The sequence below is a fragment of the Trachypithecus francoisi genome, unplaced genomic scaffold (assembly GCF_009764315.1).
Source record: "Trachypithecus francoisi isolate TF-2019V2 unplaced genomic scaffold, Tfra_2.0 Lachesis_group0, whole genome shotgun sequence".
Lineage (NCBI taxonomy): Eukaryota > Metazoa > Chordata > Mammalia > Primates > Cercopithecidae > Trachypithecus > Trachypithecus francoisi.
In genome coordinates, this window is record NW_022681453.1 from 76,054,419 (window position 1) to 76,078,659 (window position 24,241).

General features: G+C 39.4%; 2 protein-coding genes across 4 annotated transcripts in view; one reads left to right on the forward strand and one right to left on the reverse strand.

Moving 5' to 3' along the window:
• Positions 1-8,724, reverse strand: part of BOC (BOC cell adhesion associated, oncogene regulated) — a 247,391-nt gene extending 238,667 nt beyond the window's left edge. For both annotated transcript variants that reach the window (XM_033211258.1, XM_033211264.1), the window contains exon 1: positions 8,590-8,724. The gene's annotated coding sequence lies outside the window, so the exon portion shown is untranslated. The remainder of the gene's footprint in view (positions 1-8,589) is intronic.
• On the forward strand, positions 8,408-23,933 carry NEPRO (nucleolus and neural progenitor protein). Of its 2 annotated transcripts, XM_033211272.1 has the most exons (9): positions 8,408-8,700; positions 10,651-10,805; positions 14,522-14,601; positions 15,130-15,261; positions 15,720-15,797; positions 17,134-17,495; positions 17,843-17,904; positions 20,118-20,377; positions 22,798-23,933. In XM_033211272.1, exons 1-9 carry the CDS (start codon positions 8,598-8,600, stop codon positions 23,264-23,266), a joined length of 1,701 nt encoding a protein of 566 aa, XP_033067163.1. In that variant the 5' UTR covers positions 8,408-8,597; the 3' UTR covers positions 23,267-23,933. The 2 variants fall into 2 exon arrangements, with proteins under 2 accessions (XP_033067163.1, XP_033067164.1); XM_033211273.1 differs by lacking the exons at positions 8,408-8,700; positions 10,651-10,805 and adding an exon at positions 14,105-14,396.
• Positions 23,934-24,241: the final 308 nt, after the last annotated feature.

Below are 24,241 nucleotides of genomic sequence, written 5' to 3' on the forward strand. Positions count from 1 at the left end.
TTGTTGAACTTGTTTAAATCTGGAAACTAAGTAAGAAGTCATGTCTCTCCAGTTTGGTGCTCAAATCAAGTTCCTGGTTCCTTTCACATAGAGGAAGTAATATTTTCATAGGCTGCAATCTATTTAATTCCTGCAGACACTGTGGTCAATTAGCCTCCACTAAAGTTCCTTGCTAGTCAAAACAATCTGGTTACCATTTTGTCCCTATTGTCCATTATAGTAAACGCATCAACCTGTCTCTTATAATTAATCATTGCCAGTTGGCCTTTATCATTCTGGGATCCCATTGAAGTGAAGGGGCCAATTTCAATGATGGTATCTTCTACCATCACTCCAACCTACAGAAGACAGCCATTGCAGAACTTTGTAAAGAAACTGATAGCACCTCATTAATGTATTTCTCAATGTCTTAGTGGAGGGCGTGACCTCTGAGGTCTCTCAGAAGACACAGTCGGGGTGGGGTGGATGTGCAGACCACAGATTATATATCCATTCCAACATTCCAATTTTTCTAAGTCTTTGGATCTCTCCTTTTACATTAATACAGGAGAATGTTGGCATCTTAACCTCATTGAATGTAGGTTATGGCTGGATTCAAGTTTCAATCATCAAAGAAAACTGTTAGATACACTTCTAGTTGCAAGACTCTCTAGAAAGTGATATGATGACTCATATTGATACATTTGGTTTAGTCCAGTGCTTTATATTCCATCCTCTATGGTCTAATAACCTTAAAATCCAACACTACTTCAGTTTCTGTCACTAAAAATTAGCAACATTTTGCAACTATTTTGAAATCTAAAGTATTTCTTTCCATTTCAGACTTTGTACCTGTCCCCCTGGAGCAAACTGAGATCTGATTTTAGTTATAGCTCTAGAAGTGATGAGAAGTGGTTTTGGTGGGTCTTGAGGTTATTATAGGGTCTTCATACAAGTCTCCTCAGACACAGGAAGGCAGACTGCTCCAAGATTCTCAGCTTTTCCCGAGTTCAACTAATTCCGAGGCTCAGAGTCCTTCTTCCTACCAATCAATGCTCTAACTTTCACGTATGAGATTTTTGAGTCTATGAATTCAATTTAGGTTGTAATTCTGCAACCCACAGAACTGAATTTTGGGTCAAGGTCAGCTATGAAACTATAAGAAATAACATAATTTTAGGGCCACCATAGACACTCCCTGATTCTCTGTGACTTGAGCTGTGTTAAATGCCTAAGCGTGTCTCTTTCTGTAGGCTTTCCAGTGCACTCAGAAGCATCACTGCTACTGTAACAGTCATGGAGTCAGCAGGCTTCAGAGGGCACTTCCATCACAGTCAGCTTCAGGTGACTAAGCATGACGCTGCAGCACACCAAGGATTTCTAATACCCAATTTCCCCATCACTACTGTGTTCAAAGCTGAACATGGCCAAACAAAGCACAGAATTCCATTTAGAGGGGCTGTTTCCTGCGACCACTTCTGGTTCCAAATATCATATCAGTCAGAGTCCATTAGTAAAACAGAATAATACAGTGTTATATATTTTACCGGAAAGAATTTTCTTTTTCGAGATGGAGTTTCACTCTTGTTGCCCAGGCTGGAGTGCAATGGCGCAATCTCGGTTCACTGCAACCTCTGCCTCCTGGGTTCAAGGATTCTCCTGCCTCAGCCTCCCAAGTAGCTGAAATTACAAGCATGCACCACCATGCCTGGCTAATTTTTTTGCATTTTTAGTAGAGAGAGGGTTTCACCATGTGGGTCAGGCTGATCTCAAACTCCTGGCCTCAAGTGATCCACCCACTTCAGTCTCCCAAAGTGCTGGGATTATAGGCACAAGCCACCGCGCCTGGCCATCAGAAAGAATTTAAGGAATATAAGGAATTGGTTAAATGAATGTTTAAAAACTAACATGAAAAGATGATACAACACTGAAGTAACACAGGGATAACCGCTGAAAGCAGTTAGAATCCCTGGAACTGGAGAGACCAGGCAAAGAAATTTGGTGTTATCAGAATTTAGATTTTTAGAGAAAGGCACTTATAGAATTGGGACCTAGACCTCTAAGGACAGAACACCATCCCGGTGCTGCTAGTACCTCTGAGGGTTGTTCTGAGCATGTGTCAAAAAGAGTCAGGGACTGGAACTGCCATTACCTGGAGTGAAGACAGTGTCGGGCAACACTGCCAGGGACAGTGGAGCAGAGAAGAATATTCTCTCCTGCTCTTGCCTTCAACCTCCCTCTAGTGGCCCATATTGGTATATCTACAGGCTAGCCAAGTAGTTTGCAGAGTCCCAGTCCCAGCATCACAGAGCAAATATAGAAGCATGGGATTAGAGCTGAAAGGCCATAGCGGAATAAGCCAAAAGGTATGTCTCTGAGTATATTGTGCATATGCATATCATGTGCATGCACACACACAAACATCTTGGTACACAGCATTCTGGCATTAAAAATAACTTTTTTTCGCTGAGCAAGGTGGCTCACGCCTGTAATCCCAGTACTTTGGGAGGCCGAGGTGGGGGGATCACCTGAGGTCAGGAGTTCAAGACCAGCCTGGCCAACGTCGTGAAACCCCGTCTCTATTAAAAACACAAAAATTAGCCAGGCACGGTGGGTGCCTGTAATCCCAACTACTTGGAAGGCTGAGGCAGGATAATCGCTTGTTCCCAGGAAGTGGAGGTTGCAGTGAGCCGAGATAGTGTCACTGCACTCCAGCCTGGGTGACAGAATAAGGCTCTGTCTCAAAAAAAATAAAATAAATAAAATAAGTAAATAAATAAAAGTAATAAGTAATTTTTTCTCATTACAACAATACTTCTTTTTTAATATAAAAAAATAAGCTCATAGAAGAAAAAAAAAAAAACTATCCTACTGCCAGAAAAACAACCATTCATTTATATCCTCCCAGACCTTTTCCTCAACGTGTGGATATGCATTTTTTCAAGGAATAACATACAGTTTTCTGAACTGCTTAAAAAAACTTAATGTATCATTAATAATTGCTCACATGAATACATATTTATTTACAACAGTGGGTTTTAAACTGTTCTAGGAAATATCTTGGGCAAGTACCTCAGGAAATGGCCCCTCAAAATTGCCTTAATGGGAGGGCCTTGCATTCCCCCATACCTCCTTAACCATTGCAATCTTGCTTTTATATATTTGTTTTACATAGTAGGTTTCTATATAAGATTTTGTGGGGAATAAAAAATTCCACTGCCAAAATATTAGAAAGTAATCGAATTATTGTGAGGATACAATGTCACTTTCCTTTTTCATGATTACAACAAAGAATAACTTTGCACCTAAATTTTTGTGTGAAGCCCTAGTAACACCAGACACTGTGCTTTTTACTCTTTGTCTATTTGATAGAAGCTAAAAATTATTTTAATTTGTATTTTGTGAATTGCTAATGAGATGGCCAAGGATTTACATTTAATGGTCATTTGTATCTGTGACAGCCTTTTTTTTTTTTTTTTTTCAGTCTAGAGATTTGTTTACAGTATGGCCCTAAAACCTTAGTTCTAATGTACACACCCTGTGCTTTTTCCACGTCCCCTGATTCAAGGAAGCTCGGATTTCAACATCCATTGCTCATCCAGAACACCACCTCCCTGCTCTCCTCCACTCTTGGTAATGATCTCAAGTCCTCCTCCACTGAGGACACAGAAGCTGCCCATCACTCCATTCCAAATAGATTCATATGTATACTATTTGTATTTTTCTTCCTGGCTCAGAAAATGAAAGGTTTTGATATTTAAGTCAACTCCTTTACTTCAGCACTTGATTTCATCCCTGCTTGTCTCTTCTGGTTTCGAGGATGGTATCTGGCAAACAACTGATGCTCAGAAACTTTGTTGAATGAGTAATGGGTCTTTCTCCATCAATTTTCTCCTTTTTGTAATATCCAGCTTCTTTCACACTTTGAATTCTTCCCTTCAGCCTATATATATGTTTGATCAAGTCATTTTCCGTCCGTGATGGTCAACTTTATGTGTCAACTTGGCTAGGCTGTAGTACCCAGTTATTCAATCAAATATTAACTTAGGTGCTGCTGTGAAGGTATTCTGTAGAAGTGATTAATGTCTACAGTCAGTTGACTTTACTAGAGGGGATTATTCTGGGTCATGTGGGTGAGCCTGATCCAATCAGTAGAAAGGCCTAAAGAATAGGACTTAGGTTTTCCTGAAGATGTGAAGAAAGAAGAAATTCCACCTGTGGACTTCCTCTTCAGCTCCTGCCTGAGAGTTTCCAGCCTTATGAATTTCAGACTTTCCTATCTGACCCCTACAATGGTATAAGTCAATTTCTTTCTGTAAATCCCTTTATATATATCCCACTTTTCTCTTTGGTTGGTGGAATTCTGACTGGTACACTATCCTTAAAATCAGAACAAAACAAAACAATACTCTTCTTGATCCTGCATCTCTCTGTCACCAATAAACTCTGTTTTTCCTTCTATCTAAGCTACTAAAAATATTGTCCTATATTCACTATCTCTACTTCATCCCTTTGCAATCACTTTGGAGCTATAGTCCCATTTATTCAACTGGTGAACTGCACATTTTCTCATGGATAGCCATGGGCAATCTCAAACTCAGTACATCAAAAGTCATCTTATCACCCTTGCCACCTACCTAAATCTATTCTTCTTCTGAATGTCATACTTCAAACTTAAGGTGAAAATCTGGAAATCATTTGTATTAGTCCATTCTCACATTATTATAAAGAACTACCTGAGATTGGGTAATTTATAAATAAAAGAAGTTTAATTGACTCACAGTTCTGCAGGCTGTACAGGAAGCACAACTGGGGAACCCTCAGGAAACTTACAATCATGGAGGAAGGTGAAGGGGAAGCAGGCACATCTTACATGGCCAGAGAAGGAGAGAGAGCGAGCAAAGGGGGAGGTGCTACACACTTTTAAACAAGCAGATGTCATGAGAACTCACTATCATGAGAACAGCAAGGGGAATTTCTGCCCCCACTATCCAATTGCATCCCACAAGGCCCCTCCTCCAACACTGGGGGTTACAATTCAACATGAGATTTGGGTAGGGACACAGACCCAAACCATATATATCATCATTCTAGACATGCAAATACGTAAATAGGTTGAGCATCTTTAATCTGAAAATCCAAAATCTGAAGTGCTCCAAAATGCCAAACTTTTTGAGTACTGACATGACGATACAAGTTACCCTGAACACATTAATTTTCACTGTATTAATGGTGTATCTTTTTTTTTTTTTTTACTATTAAGCACAAACATGTGAATAAGTAGAAGAAAATGATTACTTAACAGTAGCATATAAATTCAGAGTCAGGAATGATGTTGACACCAAACCACCACAAATTGTCCACATGGGTAATTAAGATGTACACAAACTTTGTTTCATTTACAAAATTACTAAAAATATTATGTGACAGTTTCTTCAGGCCACGTGTTTAAGGTGTGTATGAAACATAAATAAATTTCATGTTTGTACTTGGGTCCCATGCCCAAGCTATCTCATGTATATTTGCAAATATTCCAAAGTCTTAAAAAATTGGAAATCTGAAACAATTTTGGTCCCAAGCATTTCAGATAAGGGATACTCTCAACCCATGCTAGACATCTAAATACTGTCTATATCCAGTAGAAATGCTTGAAGGTTTGGACCTTCATCATTTTTGGCCTTAGCTTTTGTAATAGAACAGATGGGCCTGATCTCCTTACTTCCAACATCTTCCCTCCCAAATTTGTTCTTCAGAGTGCTCTTCTGAGGCAAGGTGACAAAAATTGCTCTGCCTAAGAGTCAGTGAGTGACTCCTTTATCACCTATAGCAAGGGCATGTCAACCTAGACTACCATCACAAAGACCTTTTAGAAACAGCCCTACTCAGAACTAATGAGTAAGAATTTCCAAAGTGGGACCTGAAAATCTCTATTTTTAAAAGTTATCCTGGCAATTTTGATAATCATTTGGGTTTCTGAACTACTGGTCTTCAGGTAAAAATCCAAATTCTTCCCATGATGTGACACCAGTATTTCCAGCTCCATCCCTCAGCACAAATCATGTCCCAGCAGTACCAATTCAGGACTAGTGATTCTTCAAACCCATGCTGCTTAACATCTCTCTGTAGGAATATTCTTCTTCCCTTAACTGCCTGGGGAGCTCCTATTCATCCTTCAAATGACTCTATTCAAGCATCATCTAACCTCATATCCAGCCAGTAAATATCTACTGAGGCCCTACTACATGCCAGGCTCTGAACTAAGCATTGAGATAGGAAGACCAGTTAGCTATGTCAGTGGTAGTTCTCGCTTTCAGTAGGTTCATATGCCACTGGAGAAACAGACATGAAAGTAAACAAACAAATACAATACAGCAAAGTAAATTATGTGAGAGAGGCTCTGGTAGGCTGAATAAAGATCTCTCCACCTTACACCCAAAGATGTTCACATTCTAATTTCCATAATCTATAACTATGTTACCTTGCACTGAGAAGGGATTTCGTAGATACATAACCAGGCTGCTTGAGATTTCAGCACCCCAGTAATTTTTTTTTTTTTTGTGACTGAAATAATAAAAAGTTTGATCAGGCCCTTCCTTACCTGTACATGTTAACCACCTGCTTTTTGCCCAGTATTCCTTGTTCCCACAATGTAATTATAAACTGCTGATGTACTGTTTCTTTGTCAAGCAGAAGAAGATAACTTCAGTGTCATAAGAATAGTTTGCAGAAGGAATGAATTCCTTGAAGGACATTGCAACCAGCTGCCATGTACATACGGCTGCACAAGGTATTATCTGAAACGGAAGAAACACAGACTTTTCCCCTGGATTCCTTGAAACTCCCTCTCCATTACTCTCTAGCTTCATAAAAACTCCCCGCTTCTTTTTTGTTATTGTGTATCTGAGAGATCTTGCTCTCTTGCTCTCTCGCTTTGGTCCAATAGAATAAATACTTCTCTATCGCCAAGCACCAGTATCTCAGTATTTGGCATCAGCTGCCCATCCGGTACATGAGCCTGAATTTGGAGTTCTAAAACAGGTGTGATTAAGTTAAATATTCTGAGATGGAGTGACTATCCTGATTATCTTGATGGGCTCAATGTAATCACAGGGGTGTTTTTAAGAGGGAGGCAGGCAGGAGGGTGAGAGAGAGAGAGGAAGAGGAGACTGAAAAATGTCATGCTGACAATGAAGGTGGAGGATAGTGAAATGAGCCAAGGAATGAAGGCAGCCTCTGGAAGCTGGAAAAGGAAAGGAAATGAATTCGTCCCTAGAGATTCGGGAAAGAACCAGCCCTGCCAACTTCAGTCCAGTGAAATTAATTTTGGACTTCTGACCTCCAGAAATGTAAAATAACTTCTACTTATTTCAAGTCATTAAGTTTGTGGTAATTTGTTAAAGCATCAGTAGAAAACGAATACATAAGCCAACATAGAGCACTGTGGTAATACATTAAAGGGGCCTCTGTATCAAATTATGGAGTGAGGATGGGGTGTTTAGAAAGAATTACCCAAGGGGACGACCCCAAAGCTGAGGAAAGGAGATTGTTTCTGAGGATGACCCAGGTAGAGTAAGGAGATGTGTAAATACGCACAGAAAGAGCATGGAAAGTGTTTCAATAAAGTAAGACTGCTTGCATGAAATAGTAGTAATAACATCAACAATATTAACTACGGTACATGTTTATTGTTTGCATGCCAGAAGTGCCTTGGCATTTTACCAGTCTGTGAGATTGATACTATTATTATCATCTTCATTTTACCCACAGGGATGGGTAAAATGAGTCTGGAGGAGGAGGTAAGTAAATTTCCTGAGATCACGAGCTAGTAAACAGCAAAGCTAGAACTAGAACCTTGGCAGTCTGTTTCTAAAACACTGTTTTTCTAATACGTTACTGTGGGAGTCTTAAGAACTTACGGGGGCATTAGCAAGGCTGAGGATAAATGAATTATTAGAAAGATATTAATGAGGTAAGGATCACTAGAGCTTAGAATATGATCTTGTCTTGGAGACTGACAAAAGTGGGAATGACAGACAGGTGTCTTCCAAGTTTCTTTGATGTGACCTCGGTTTTGCTGTGGTTCAAGACGTAAAAGAGCCTTCCTTTACCACCCAAAGCAAATCACTCGTTCTTCGCTACAAATTCCACACCTTGCATAAACCTCTTTATTTCTTCCTTTTTCCCCTAATGTCTGAGGCAGAATTGGGGGTAAAAGCACCAACTCAATTCTGGGCCTCATTTTCCATATTTGTAAAATGCCTGGAAGTATTTAATAGTTACAAACTTGGTTGTGCTTCCGAATCCCCTGCGTGAAGTTTAAACAAAATGCAGATTCCTCACCCCATTCTCAGAGATTCTGTTGGTTAGTATTGGAATGGGGCTTTTTTTCTCCCATGATTCTACGAGGCCACGTATTGGTAACCAATGTACAGATGACGGGGTCCTTCCCAGTCCCACGCTTTTACTATGCGAAGGGCGCCTCCGGCCCGGCTCCTGGCCCCGCCCCAGCCCCGCCCCCTGCTCTCTTCCGGCCCGGACTAGGTCCGATCGCCCCACCTCCGGTCGCTAGACGTGCTCTCGCGTAGCTCCGCCTTTCCCAAATCTACCCACCTCGCAAGATGGCTGCGTTGCCGCCGGGCCCGGAACCCTGGAACCGTGTGAGAATTCCTAAGGCGGGGAGCCGCACCGCGGTGACAGTGCAGAACCCCGGCGCGGCCCTTGGTGAGTGAGGCGCCGGGCGAGGAGGGGGGAACGTTTCCGGGGGAGGCCGACAGGCCAGGCCGGCGCACGTGGCGGGGGCGGTACCGGGACTTCCCTGGCCCGGGGGACGCTGGGAGAGGGCGCGGGGCACGTAGGGGTCGAGCGGTCCCAGGACTTTGCTGGTGTAGCTCGTAGGGCCTCTGGCTTCGCAGTCCTTCATTGAACCAGCTGTGCTGATGCAGGGCTTGGTTGGAGAGATGGACTAAGGCTTAGCCCCGCGCTGAGGGGGTGGAGAGAGGTGGACTCAGTTGGTGCCTGGGAACAGTGCTGCCTGGGAACCCTTGCTCACCCGGGTCTTGGGAGTCTTGTTTACCCTTCCGTCCATTTCCCCTTTCCGTTTTTTTCCTGCCCCCGAGGAGCGGTGGACGTCACCTAAGCACTGGGACTCAAACTGCGATCTTTTCGGACCTCTATCTGCTTATCTGTGAAATGGAGCTAGTCCTCCTCCTACTCACAGGGGCGTTGGGAATATCTAACGATGTAATTTAGGAGACAATGCTCTGTAAACGACAGTGTTTTACCACCTAAATGGATGGTATTTGTTAGGGTGAAGGGCATATAGTAGGTAGGAGCCTGGCGCAGGAGCCAGGTTGTTTGGGTTTGAATACTAGCTCTACCCTTCACTGGAGCTTGAGGGAGTTACTGAACCTTTCTGTGCCTCACTGATCTCACTTTCAAATAGAGATAAAAGTAGTACCTTCCTCATAGGACTGTTTTAGGGGGATGAAAGAGTTGGTAACGTAGAGAAAGCATTTCGGACACTGCCTGGCATGGTAAATGAATATTCAAATGGTAGCTGTTACCAATGTTAATACGTAGCTCGGGGGCCCAAGGGAGAGAATACAGTCAGTCTTGGGTTCTTTGTTTCAGGTTGGGCTGGTAAAGCCCTTTCCTCATCCCTGTTTTCACTAGAGACAAACTAAAAACCATGACTTTAAGCTGCATAAAGCCTAAAACAAAACAGAACAACACAATAAGGCGGATTGGACAAACTTGATTTAGATCATCACATCCCCTTTCCCATATATCCATCCTACACACTTTACAGATTATCCCATCTGTCCTTCCTACACACTTGACAGATTAATATTACCTCTTTCTCTATTCAGAAATTGTTCAACAATTCCTATTAGGCATGGGAAATTCACCAACTCACTACCCATCCCCGAGGCAGCCCATTCTGTCTTCAGATAGTTGTTGGGACAGTAAGAAAATTCTTGTTAGGTAGCAACCAGCCTTTACTTCCACCTGGAATGCTAGTGCTGCCTTTAGAGCCATAAATAACACATGAACTGCATCTTACGGACTACTACAGATTTTCAGACTAGGAAGCATCTGCTGATGAGCACCCGGTGTTCAGTCAGGCGTTCATCAAATAATACGATTTCCAGTTACTGTGGTGGTTTTTCTTTTCTGAATATGTCTGTGTCTCTCTTAAAGTGATATCCAAACACAGAAGCCTTGATTTTGAAGACTGTGAATTTATTCATTCTGTCTTGCTTTTGGGAATAGCAACATGGGGAGTTAGAGAATTATTACACATGTAGTGACATGTGCCGCACCTCCAAGGTGGGGGCGTAAGTGTACACATGAGGCGTAAGTGTACAGCAGATGACTGACAGCAAAGTATTCATATGAAAGATTATTAAACCATGTTAAAATGCAATGTAAAGATACATCTTCTTGTTTAACAGATGTTCTCTTAATGATTTCGTAGACTTTTATGTCATCTGTTACCGTTTTTCAACTTCTCTTATACTTAACAATCGTTATGTTCTTACAGTTGAGACAGATTACATTTGTTTTTGATTCCTTTAAAACAAATAAGGGAAGATGCTTTTTTTTCAGTGTGTTTTTAATATACTTAATGTAGAAATATGTACTAAATCTTATTCAATATCTCTGCTTCAGACCTTTGCATTGCAGCTGTAATTAAAGAATGCCATCTCGTCACACTGTCACTGAAGAGCCAAATCTTAGATGCGGAAACAGATGTGTTATGTGCCGTCCTTTACAGCAATCACAACAGAATGGGCCGCCACAAACCCCATTTGGCCCTCAAACAGGTGAGGAAGCCCGGTAGATGAGACCCAGCCTGTTCACTTGAAAATGTAGAGCACACTGCCACTTACTATTTTGCTATTTATGGAAATCTCGTGGAAATCTCCGTAAATTACTTGTGTTTTATAGGCCTATAGCCCACAGTTACATGTGCACTTTCTTTTTTTTCCTGAAAGCATTTCAGCATTTCAAAAAGTAATTTTTGTTAGAAAAGAAGTATGTTTAGATTAATTATTTCCCAGTCTTGTTTCTAATGGGCAAGTAAACATTTTCTTCATTATGTACAATCTATAACAACAGTGCCTTTGCCCAGCGCAAAGATAAAGTGAGTTGAGCAAGACAAAATGTTGGACATTAAGAAACAGTTCCCTGAGCATAATCAAAATGCTGAAATTTAAAAAAAAAAAAACAAAAACAACAAAAAAACTTGTCTTCTTATTATAGGGTACATAATCTAATTGGTGGTATGTTAGAGTAAATGGATACATAGCAAGTTGTGGTGTAAACTGGTTTCATGTAATGTCTGGAGCTTAAGACAAAATTGGACCCTCCAGCTCAGGGGCTACACCATAGAGTAGCGCCTCTCTTAAGCTGGCTTCCTGATATGCTCATTCATTCATTCACTTAATTCCGCAGGTATTTTCTAGAAGTTCAGAAGGCTATCCATTGTGTGACAGGGCTACCTTGCAAGTGTTTTTGAACTTTCTGTGTGCCAGGCACTCTGCTTCGTGCTGTGTATAGAGTAGTGAAAAAGATGGACATAGTCTCTAACCTTATAGATGCATGCTTTCTAGTTAGTTTTCCACCCCTAGTACTTAAAGCAAACAGGGTGAAGATTTCATCAAAGAAAGATCTGGGATCATGGTCTTTCCCTAAATTTTCCAATCTAGGGTAGCTTTTATCTTTTTCGGAGTCTTTTTAATCCAAAAGCAAGCTTGCTAACCCTCTCAGTGAATGTATTTTTCCTTCTAGCTTCTGGGTTGTGAATAATTGCCCTGTCATAAAAATTTGCCATTCTCTAGTCTCTCTCTCTTATGTAGCTCTCCCATCCAGGCGGTCCATGAGACAAAACTTCCTCTGGATCTGGTGCCCTCTTCAGTTCTGGCTGCCATTTTCCTCTTAGACCTCGTCAAATTTTAGTTGTCTTACTGTCATAACTGATGGTTTCTCTTTCAGCTTTTCCTAAGCTCTGGCATATTCTAAATATTAAAACTAGGTTAATCATCTGAAAATACAACTTTGATTTTTAGTGGTTCTCCATTGTGTCCTGAGTAAAGACCAAACCTCTGGCTGGGCGCGGTGGCTCACGCCTGTCATCCCAGCACTTTGGAGACTGAGGCGGGTGGATCACGAGGTCAGGAGATCGAGACCATCCTGGCTAACATGGTGAAAACCCGTCTCTACCAAAAAATGCAAAAAATTAGCTGGGCATGGTGGTGAGTGCTTGTAGTCTCAGCTACTCGGGAGGCTGAGGCAGGAGAATGGCGTGAACCCGGGAGGTGGAGCTTGCAGTGAGCTGAGATTGTGCCACTGTACTCCAGACTGGGGGAGAGAGCAACACTCGGTCTCAAACAAAAAAAAGAGACCAGACTTCTTAGTTTGGCTTACAAGATCTGTGATCTGGCCTTTTCAGTCTTAGTTCAGGCTTCTCGCTCACATTCAGATAGATTATATTCCGGCCAACCTGGACTCTTAACAAACCTGCCTGCTCACTGTGTGTGTTCCTACTTCTGAGTCTGCTTACCTGGTTCTGTATGTTTAGAATGCCCAGCCTTTCCATGTCTGCCTGTTAAACGCCTTCCTATCCTCTAAGTCCCGGCAGTGATAATCTATGTTATAGTAATCTCATTTTAAGTTGTATTTTTCTGATTATTACTGAAGTTGCTTTTTTTTTTTTTTTTTTAATTCTTAGCTATTTGGGCCTCCTCTTTGTACTTCTCTGATAGCATTTAATATAGTCTGTGTTGTGGTAGTTATTTGTGTATATATTTTATATTCTGTGTGATCCCTGAGGTAGGAAACATGTTTTATGCTTATGTTACTGCTGCAGCTGCTATTACCACTTCTACTGCCTTACAACTGCTTAACATTTCACAGTTTACAGAGAACTTTCATGTAAGTACTAGAATCGGCCTGTCTCTAAACATCCCCCTAAGTGGAACACAGAAAATAGTTTTGATTCCTGTTCTGTGGAGTACATGTAGGGCATGCTGGGAGATAAAATAGTATTAGAAACTTCTGTATCTCTAGTTGCTAAAAATCTAGTAGTAAAGATAGGAAGACATGTAAAATATTTAATTAAATGCTGAAATAAAAACAGACCCTATTTAAAATTGCAATCTTCTCAGCACTTCCTCTCTGCCTTATTTTTCTTCATAGCACTTACCACCACCTGCCATTGATTGCCTTTCTCTCGCAGCTATAGTGTAAGCTCCACAAGGGCAATGTATTTTGTCCCTTTTGTTTACCGCTATAGTCCAGTTCTTAGAACAGTGTTCAGTAAGCACTCAATAGCATCTTTTATTTTTTTTTTTAAAAAGGTAAGAGTCATGCATTGTACAAAATGTTATAGGAGTTCTGTAGTCCTCAGGAATACCACCCAAAGGGCAGCATGGGACTGCATCTAGACAGATAAAAAAATCTGGATGGGCGTTGATACTGGCAAGGAGAGTATCTTGCCAGAGCTTCTAGAAATTGAACCAAGGTTATGGATTCTGTTTTAACAACGGTTTTCAGAACAATGGAGGGAACAATCCTTAAATTCTTTGGTGTCAGCTCCTGTCTTTTTCAGTCTTCAAGTGTGGACACCATCCTTTGAGGGAGGTATTGACAAACCAAGATGGTAAAGCACTTGGAAAACATAATAAGTGAACTGTGGTTCAAAAGGAAACAAAAGGGAAAAAAATTCAAGAGAGAGAAGGGAGGAAGAGAGAAGATGCGGAGGAACATAAGGACAAGCTTCATCTACTCAAAGAATGTATTTGTTCAGTGATTGAAGCCAATCATTTTCCTCATCTCTGGTACTTTATAGACTGTTGAAATTTAGTAGTTAATAATTTGCTATCTTGTTTTATAGTTTCACTATTAAAAATTGTGTTGTCGGCTGGGTGCGGTGGCTCATGCCTATAATCCCAGCACTTTGAGAGGCCGAAGTGGGCGGATCACAAGGTCAGGAGATCGAGACCATCCTGGCTAACACAGTGAAACCCTGTCTCTACTAATACAGAAAATTAGCCGGGCGTGGTGGCGGGCACCTGTAGGCCCAGCTACTTGGGAGGCTGAGGCAGGAGAATGGAGTGATCCCAGGAGGTGGAGCTTGCAATGAGCAGAGATGGCACCACTGCACTGCAGCCTGGGTAACAGAGTGAGACTCTGTCTCTAAAAAAATAAAAATTATGCCGTCTCAGCAAAATTATAATCTTGAGAATAACCTATACTTGCTTTTGTCCCCTTTATAACATGAAGCTCATTGTGGCATATACTAATTTCTTAGGAGTCATCTGATTTTAAAAATGTGTTTGGCTGGATAAATTCCAAATTTGTAACCAGAAGCAATTGCTTGCACTTTGGATTTCTCAACCCTGAAAAAAAATAAGGTATTCTGTGATATTTAGCATAGTTCCATTCTTTGAATACCTAGAACTGTTTGCTTTCCTGGTCATAATCAGTGACCCTGTCTGCATTACATACACATGAATTTGAGCTGCTCTTCTTCTTCCAGGTTGAGCAATGTTTAAAGCGTTTGAAAAATATGAATTTGGAGGGTTCAATTCAAGACCTGTTTGAGTTGTTTTCTTCCAAGTAAGTGGTCCAGTTGCTTTGTGATGTGGTGGGCTGGGAACTCAATGTCTTGTGATCTCCCTTTGGATTTCTCTATGCTTGGTGTTGGAATATAACCAATTATACTTCAGCTGTATACATTTTGTTTTAATGTGGGGCACCTGGTGTTTGTGGTACTCTTCTGACATTGATCTGTGGGAGTGACTGGTGTGACGTTGAAATCTGGGTCATGGTAGGTTATATTAAAATGTCAGAGGGCTGTTATTGCGCATAACTATCTCACATTGAACTTAAAGCAAGTCTTCACTTGAAAACTGCTATAGAAATGCTTTATACTTAAAAGTGAAAGTAAAGGGGAGTTTGCAGATAGCTGAACATGTGAAGGGTTGCCTAGGGAGGATGTGGAAGCTCTGTGCTTCTGCCATACCTTGCTCTATGCATCTCTTTATTTCAATCCTTTGTCATATCCTTTAACTGGTAAATGTAAAATAAAAAAACCTTTTTTTTTTTTTTAAGTGAAAGTAATGTACTTTTTCGATTTTTTTCAAGTGAAAATCAGCCCTTAACTACCAAAGTGTGTGTTGTCCCCAGTCAGCCAGTGGTGGAATTGGTGTTGATGAAGGTTTTGGGAGCCTGCAAGTTGTTGCTCCGCTTGTTGGACTGCTGCTGCAAAACATTTCTGTATCCTTGAATATCTTAAATACACCTTCTTTTGAATTGGAATTGTTTGGATATTTTTAACAGTATTTTTATTTGAAAGCTAACACTTTATAGGAGTTATAATCTACAGGAATTCTTAAACTTTTCCTTCTTGGCCTCCTTTTCTCAGGAATTGCCTGATGCAGCCATTGCCAGAGACGGCCTGTCAACTGATCAGCATGTATTAGCCTAAGAGCATTGACAGCTAGAAATTCTTAATCTTAGAAACTAAACTTTAAGAACTAAATTTAATAATGGGAGCTCTAGCAGAGTTTATTACCATATTTTAAAGATTTAGATTCTTAAATAGAATGTGTTTTAAGGCTTTAATACCTTTAAGAAAATTCTCTTTACTTCCAATATATTTCTTCATTCATGATTGTAACTTACAAAACCCACATTACTTTGATTTTGTTTTCTGCCTTAAATTGATTTTCCAGTTTGACTGTGAAACATCTAGGTTTGCAAGAGTTCATTATTTTAAACCTTGTGATGGTTGGGCTGGTGAGCAGATTATGGTATGTACACACCTCTGACATCCTTCATTTCTTTCTCATCTCTTTTCAGCTTAGGTTTCTTATTAGTAGTTTTCAAACTTATTTTCCTATGGGGTTACGGGAGGTGCAGGTATTCTCTATCTTGATTTGATCAGAGTTTTTTGGGGGTAGATTGGGAAGCTGAGTGCTAATGGCTATGTCAAAGGAGTAGGCTTTGTATCTCAATCCACGAGATCAGCCCAACACTGAACAACTAAAAAAATTGGGAGTGACTGGTGTCACATTGAAATCTGGGTCATAGTAGGTTGTAGTGAAACATCAGTGGGCTTTTATTGAACATTAAAAAAATTAATGCCTACGACAGGGAATTGCAGTAATAAAAAATTGTTGGCAGTAGTCATATTACAACAGGCCATTTAAAATGATGCTATTCCTGGGCTGGCTATATCACTTGATTCTTTCTGTCACTTGGTTTCTAATTTTTAATGGCAATGATAAATGCAATTTTTGACCTTCTTATGTGCTAGCCTCTTTTCTTCCAACTCAAACACCACTGCTTTTTTGAGCATATTTGGTTGATGTGTGCTGGTAATATTTGCTAACTAAGAGACATTCTTTTGCATGTCTCTCAGTACGTATTGTGAAACTGATCTGATGGATAATTAGAATTTGTCCGTATCTGTAAGAAGGCCTGTTTTGGGCCATTTCAAGCAATTAAGATTATTAGCTCTAATAAGAATGTAAGAAAACATTGGATGGGGAAAAGAAAAAATGTCTGTATTTAGAGATTGAAACTTTGATATCTTAACCTGGATATCTCAAATACTATTTCCTATTGTTTTATTATAATTATAATTATTCTACTTAGAGAATCAGAGGTAACAATGTTTGATTACTAATCATTATTTTAAAATGCTAAACCTTTGATACTCTTTTCTGTAATGAAAATAGCTTTAATTTTTGCTGATTATAATACATGCCTGTTTTAAGAAATTTAAAAAGAAAAATGTGAAGAACCTGAAATTTGCCTGAAATCTCAACATCTACCACACTTAAGATATGCATCCTTTTGTACATTTCTCCATGTAGTACTTTTTGAATATGTATATTTTTTTCCTGGTAGACTATCCTACAGTTTTTTGAGTAACATTTTATACTTGGATTTTTCTGTTGGGATGGACTAATCTGGCTGTTTGCAAGTGTGCACCATAGTATTTTTTTGTACTGGAGGACAAAAAATTTTTGTACTGGAAGACCTTGATAGCCATTTATTTTCAGCTTTCAGTCTTGAAATGTATTATGTAATCTGCAAATTGTAATTACTGGTTAATTAATGAGCTCCTATTTCTTTCTCTAGGGTTCTCTATAAAGGTGTTTTAAAAAGGTTGATTTTGTTATATGAGCCTTTGTTTGGATTGCTTCAAGAGGTCTCTAGGATTCAACCAATGCCTTACTTCAAAGATTTTACCTTTCCTTCTGATATTACTGAATTTTTAGGACAGCCATATTTTGAAGCCTTTAAGAAAAAAATGTCTACAGCTTTTGCAGCTAAAGGAGTAACTAAATTGCTAAATAAACTGTTTTTAATAAATGAGCAGTCACCAAAAGCCAGTGAAGAAACCGTACTTGGAATTTCCAAAAAAGCTAAACAAATAAAGATCAATGTACAGAATAAAGTGGATCTTGGACAGCCAGTAAAGAATAAGAGAATCTTCAAAGGTAATTTGCTTTGATATAGCACATACTCTAGTAAAACCAAAAAAATAAAAAATAAAAGGAAACCTTTTGAAAGTAATAGGCATAGCATAGAAGGAAATTCAACATCTCACATCTTAATTTTGACTTACATTGATTATCTATAGAGAGGTATGATGATACCTGTGCTTTCTAAGCTTGAGTACTTTAAGTTATTTGTTTCTGTAATTGCTTCCTAGTTATTTGCTTGCTTTATTCCTTTATTTATTTTGTGGTAATTTGGCAAGAAATGTCATGCACTTAAGAATTTGTTGTAGATTTGAAAAGAGTATGCCTAAGGTTTTGTATCTGCAATTTTTCCACCTCCACAGAGAAGTCATCAGAATTTGATGTGAGGGCTTTCTGCAACCAGCTGAAACACAAAGCTACTCAGGTTTGTCTGGCTTCATTAAATTTAGCTTATGATTTCTGCTAATTTGTAGCGGATGCTTCTTACCAAGGGCAGAGATTGACTCTTCTCATTTTATCCCCAGCTCTAAGCTTAGTGCCTTCTTAGTTGTCAGTGTGTGCTTCTGAATGAATAGAGGCAGGGGATTTTTAATACATCTAGTTAGTTCAGTTAATAGAGTACCTTCAGAAATATTTTAGTAGGAGTTTCTCTAGAATTTTAAAGTAACCGTAAGATCTGTTGTTAAGTATGGATTGTACTGCAGCTTAAGAGTATAGGCTTTGCAGTCAGATAGTTGGTTTGAATCCTGGCTTTGGTACTAGCTGTGTGACCTTCTGTGAGTTTCCTGATCTCTCCGTTCCTCTATTTTGTAATAGTAATATGTGCCTCATAGGATTGTGCTAGTTTTAATGCATGTAAAGCGTTTGGCAGTCTGGGGTATGGTAAGCATTTAATTGGAGTTAGATGTTATTAGCTACTGTCATTTTGGTCATCATCTTCATCGTTTTGTCATGAAGCTATTCCTTTACTCTTGTTGAGGTTCAAGTTTTAACATGATTGATTAATGTTTGTAAATTGTTTGTTCTGGACCTAGCAGCATATAAGTACATCAGCATTACTGTTTTACTCAGTAACTTGACTTTTTGTTTTTAACCCTGTCTTTGCAAAATGTCTTTACTTCTGATATTTTTCATGGGTTAGTTTACTTCTTTTATTTAAGAATTCTTAAGCATACTTTCTTGAACTCTTAAGGACTCCAGCTTCCATTGATGTTCTGTCTAATTCATGAATTCAGAGTGAGGAGTAATACTTTCTGTGCCAGGCATTGTTCTAAGTGCTTTTATATGCACAAAGTCATGTAATTATGTCACAAAAGATCTGTGAGGTGGGCATGCTTATTACCATTTTCATATTTCAGATGGGGAAATTGAGGCATAGAAAGGCCAAGAAACTTGGCCACATAGTGAATAAATGGCAGAGCTGCAGTTTGAATGCAGGCAGTATGGTTTCATAGTCTGTCTTCTTTACCATTCACCAGTCCCCAGAATAGTTTTTCAACGGTATCTCAAGAACTACGGTGCTTTGTGAGCCTTGAAACTTCTGCAGCCTGTGCCCCTGTTTGTAGGTGACTGGCTTTGAAGTTGGTGGGTCAGGATCCCTCTTATTCAAGACTAATTGCTACTATATTTTTAGCAAATAGCACTAACTTGCTTAGCTTGCTTTTAAAGTAAACTACTTCTGTTGATCACCAAACATAAACTATTGACATGGGTCATTACTTTTATATTTTCTACTTTTTTTAAAAGTTTCTTTTGAGTGTAAGAAATTTTGAAGAAGTAAGCTTTGAATGAATGATAGAGCAGATCATCTCGTAGGCAGCATATTTTCATAAAGAAACAGTAAACGTTAGTAAAATCTAAATGCGACTTGGTATAGAAAGAAGGAGTTGAAGAAGTAAAGGTGCCTTGTCAGAGATGGTTGAAGTAGAATTGGAAGTGTTGCTCAGTTGAGCATTTTTAACAGATACTCAGCAGGCATTAACTGATTAATGGCCTTATTCTGCCGGGCGCTCTGCAGGGCCCCATATCTTCCCTGTTTTCAGAAACATTTCTAAATTGAGGAGGTTTACTCAGGATATGGAAATAAGTGAAAAACGAATTGTGATATTCTGTTGGTATAGAGGAGAGGGGCCTTCCAGTGATCCCCCAACCCTCTGCAGTTAGGCTTTGACCAGTATTTAAACGTGGGGTTTTATTGTTGTGTATATGAGATATGTGTGTTAGAATATTTATGTTAACTTTCCTATGTCACTCTAACTCAGCTGCAGATGGGACTTGTCCTGGTACAGAGGGGGAACAAAACAACTTGTATTTGGAGCAATGGAGAAAAATTCAGTTTTTAAAGACATAAGGAAAGCTTATTGAGCAAAAAATTTCCTTGAAGACTGACAAGTTATTTTTTTAATTTTTAGTTTTTGTGGGTACATAGCAGGTATATATATTTATGGGGTACATAAGATATTTTGTTACAGGCATACAGTGCATAATAATCACAGATGGGGTATCCATCACTTCAAGCATTTAGGGACTGATAAATCTAATTTTTAAATTTTGATTATAAGCTAAATTTCCCTGTTGTCATATAATTACAAGCCGGTAGCATGTCCAATATATTTTTCTCATGTTTTCACGTTTCAGGAGACCAGCTTTGATTTTAAATGTTCTCAGTCCAGACTAAAGACAACCAAATATTCTTCTGAGAAAGTGATAGGAACGCCTTATGCCAAAAGTTTTGTGCAAAGATTCCGAGAGGCTGAGTCCTTCACACAACTTTCTGAAGAAATCCAGATAGCAGTTGTATGGTGCAGGAGCAAAAAACTCAAGGCTCAGGCCATTTTTCTGGGTAACAAACTTCTTAAAAGCAACCGGCTTAAACATCTGGAAGCTCAAGGTACTAGGTAGGTATATTGCAAAAATTATGTTCCTTTACTTTTTCTGTTGTTAAGAGTAAAAGTGTATATTCAGGTCACTTTTCTTTAAAACGTGATGTCCAGCAGCCGCAGTGGGGCTAAACTGGGATGTACTCAAACTGCAGTTCCATTTGCTGTTTTTGGTGTAAGAGCAAAACTGTATTATTGGAGAAAGAACATAAGCAGGTTAATTGGACCTCAAGCATTTATGCTTTTCATCATTTCCATCTGCTCATCCCGGAACCATTAAGAATGTCTGGTGTGCTGAGCCTGAGGATACAACTGCATAAAGACATGACTTGGTCTTCAGGGAGCTCAGAGTCTTCTGGAAAGGCAGCCCTTCTGCAGATAGCTTCAGCGCAGTGCAGTGGGATAAGGGCATGAGAGCAGAAGCAGAAGGTGCCTGCCTCCCATGAGGCCCATACAAGACTGCTGGGGTCTTGTACTGTTGCTACTGGCTACTGTTTGTATCAGCTGGACTTTATATATTTCTTTTCTGTGATTTTTATATTCAGAACTGTTTAAGGGTGCTTATCTTTGCTTGTGAACCAGTATTGCATGAAGTATTACATGAAGTTAGACATTAGACACTTCAGGGCTTAGTGGTAACGATTTCAAACACAAATAGGTATTAAGAGCCTATTCCACCTTCACAGAGGCAATTTTCTGATTTGTTTTTTTATTGTATTCTTTAAGAAATATCCTGTGCATGTCCCGTAATTTCTTATCCATAGTTATAGAGCTATTCAGGGATTTAAAATTAATTCCTGGGGAGGAAGCACATATTAAAAATGTTGTTAAATTTTCTTTTGAAGTTTACAGAAAATATATTCCTGTTTCAGAAAAAAATTAGTATACAGTGAGGGTTTTGTAACACATTTTGATTAAAAGCGACAGGAAAAACGGTTGAATATTCCTAAGGGATAAAGTGCTTGAGGGGTTTTTACATTGAGATGGGTCCCCTAAAGGTGTGTAATAATCTAAAAGTGATGTATCCTATGGCTGGAAACGCAGCCTGAGATGGAGAGAAGCATTCTGTTTAAAATTGGGTTTAAAATCAAGGGTAGATGAGGCAGAAGTAACAACTAAAAGTTAATGAGAAGTGTGGCAAACTGGTGTTTATTGGTTAAACCATTACTCAGTACTCCCCAGATATAGTGCTCCTTCATATACTGCCCTGTTTTGCTGTTTCATTAATATATTTGTAGTAAACTTTATAATTTATTTAATGTCCGTAATAACACTGTGAGGTAGACAGTATTATTCCCATTTCATAGATAGGTAAATGGCGTTAGATGTGGAACTCAGTTCAGGCCCTCTGTTTTCCTTTCAACTCTGAAGTACACCCACCTTCTTCCCACTTAAAAGCCACTGCTTATAGTAAGATAAGAAAATGGTTTGGAAGCAAAGATCGTGATTTATTATAATGGGCTTCCTCAAAGTTTTATATCCATGCCCATCTTTTAAAATCTATCACAAACAGTGAAACAATTCAGTAAGGCACTGATGAACCTTGTGGCAGTGTACCCTGTGTGGAAGCAAAACACCTAAAATGATCAGCTGTTTGATTTCTGAATTTCCAAACTTGAAGATGACATATGAATCATAATTAGGGTAGCTTAAGGCTGTCAGTGTGTCTGAGCCAGAAGCCCTGTCTTCACATTCTTTTTTTTTTTTGAGACGGAGTCTCGCCCTGTCGCCCAGGCTGGAGTGCAGTGGCTGGATCTCAGCTCACTGCAAGCTCCGCCTCCCAGGTTTACGCCATTCTCCTGCCTCAGCCTCCCGAGTAGCTGGGACTACAGGCGCCAGCCACCTCGCCCGGCTAGCTTTTTTTGTATTTTTTAGTAGAGACGGGGTTTCACCGTGTTAGCCAGGATGGTCTCGAACTCCTGACCTCGTGATCCGCCCGTCTCGGCCTCCCAAAGTGCTGGGATTACAGGCTTGAGCCACCGCACACATTCTTTTATAAACTTCTCTTAGCCTTTATTCCTTTTTCCTTGTTCATTTCATGCTACAGCATGAAGCTGATTATCCAGATTCAGATTAATATGTACTGGCAGATTTTTTCATTTATGATGTTTCCTCATGTCTACTCATTACATTATGAACAGATTTAGCAGTTATGAGGGAAATGCTCTAAAAGTACAGGGGTATCTCACCATTCAGCAAATAACTAGCGGCTGTACTTTTGAGAGTTTGAAAGCAAAATGGGGACACATTCATCTATACTTCAATCAGGCATTTGTGCTCTGAAAAAGCAGACTTGGGGTGAAACATTTTTCTATGTGGTTCTGGGATTGTACACAGGCATAGGACTTGTAGATAAATTGTGTATTTTTCTTTTCAGTTGGTAAAGAATGTTTTTCTGCATCTTAAGCCCTGATTTTTCCTCTCTCTGTCTTTTAAAGTTTGCCAAAGAAACTAGAGTGCATAAAAACGTCTATTTGCAACCACCTTCTTCGTGGCTTAGGTATCAAAACTTCAAAGCATCATCTGAGACAGAGAAGATCACAGAATAAATTTTTACGGAGACAAAGGAAACCACAGAGAAAGTTGCAGTTGACTCTTTTAAGGGAAATTCAGCAGTTCTCTCAAAGGACTCAGAAGACTGCTGCAGATACCAGTGCTAAGTGGAGACTCTCACACTGTACTGTGCATAGAACTGATCTCTACCCCAACAGTAAGCAACTCTTGAATAGTGGAGTTTCAATGCCTGTCATACAAACTAAGGAGAAAATGATGCATGAAAATCTTAGAGGCATCCATGAAAATGAAACTGATTTGTGGACAGTGATGCAAATAAATAAAAACAGTACATCAGGAACCATTAAGGAGATAGATGACATTGATGATATTTTTGCTTTAATGGGAGTTTAGGTGTTCATATGTGAGAATTTTAAGTGATTAACAAGGCTAGGTCAGTGTTCTAAGTAGAACTGCTAAGATCTGGAAATACCACCTGGACTCACAGAGGAGATGCTTTAGTGCAGCATTGCACAGGAATTCAGTTCAGTTTAGTCTACATTTAAAGTAGCACTGTGTCATTTCATCAAGTATTTGTTTTTGGTTTCAACTACATGCCAGGTGTTAATATGAAAAATCTGCCACAGCCTACCTTTGAGAAGCAGATGTAATTCCTTGAGGCTAGTAAGTCTCTGAAAAACTGAATAATTTTATGACTTACTAGGCAATTTAATAATCGTTTGCAAAAAGCATTGTGTCTTGAGGTAAATGAGGAGGGAGGGTGGGGGATAGCAAGGAACACCTGAAAGGTCACTTTGGCCTTATTGGTTCCATTGTACATAGGTCCACCTCTGAATACTGGTTTGTAGCTCCTGACAGTTATGCTGTCTTGTTTATATGTTGGAATTGATCATCAGGGTTTGCCACTGCTTGTATTACCAGGGACTGGTTACAACCATTATTTCTCTTCATTTGCTCAGCTTATCTCATATTAAAGTGAGTTTGGAGTTCTCCAAGAGGTTTTAATTGTATTTATTTGGCTACCAGTGATTGATTCCAAATAAACCTTTTTACAAAAAGGATATAAGGTGGTTTATGGTTACATATGATATATAACAGGGTAACAGGTAGAGAAAACAAAATGAAAATATCAGGTTAGGAGACACAAAGTAGACCCAGGAATGAGGCTAGAACATTTATAATTTGTTGTTGATGCTGTCATCTGATAGGGGATGTTGCTCATACTGTTGCTCTGAGGGAGTACATCTTGAGTATTTTCAAATAATGATGTGAAGTTTGAGGTAGGTATCTTTCCAATGTTCTACTTTACTAGAATTAGGTTATTAAGCTTCTCTAGTGGCCTTAACTTTTGTTACACAGAGATTTAAA

Bases quoted from the DNA above. Each gene is read 5' to 3' on its own strand.
- NEPRO (XM_033211272.1), top strand. From the start codon at position 8,598: ATGGCTGCGTTGCCGCCGGGCCCGGAACCCTGGAACCGTGTGAGAATT. The intron at 14,602-15,129 runs GTAAGTGGTCCA...ATTTTTTTCAAG, and splicing joins TTTGAGTTGTTTTCTTCCAA to TGAAAATCAGCCCTTAACTA. The intron at 17,905-20,117 runs GTTTGTCTGGCT...TTCACGTTTCAG, and splicing joins TGAAACACAAAGCTACTCAG to GAGACCAGCTTTGATTTTAA.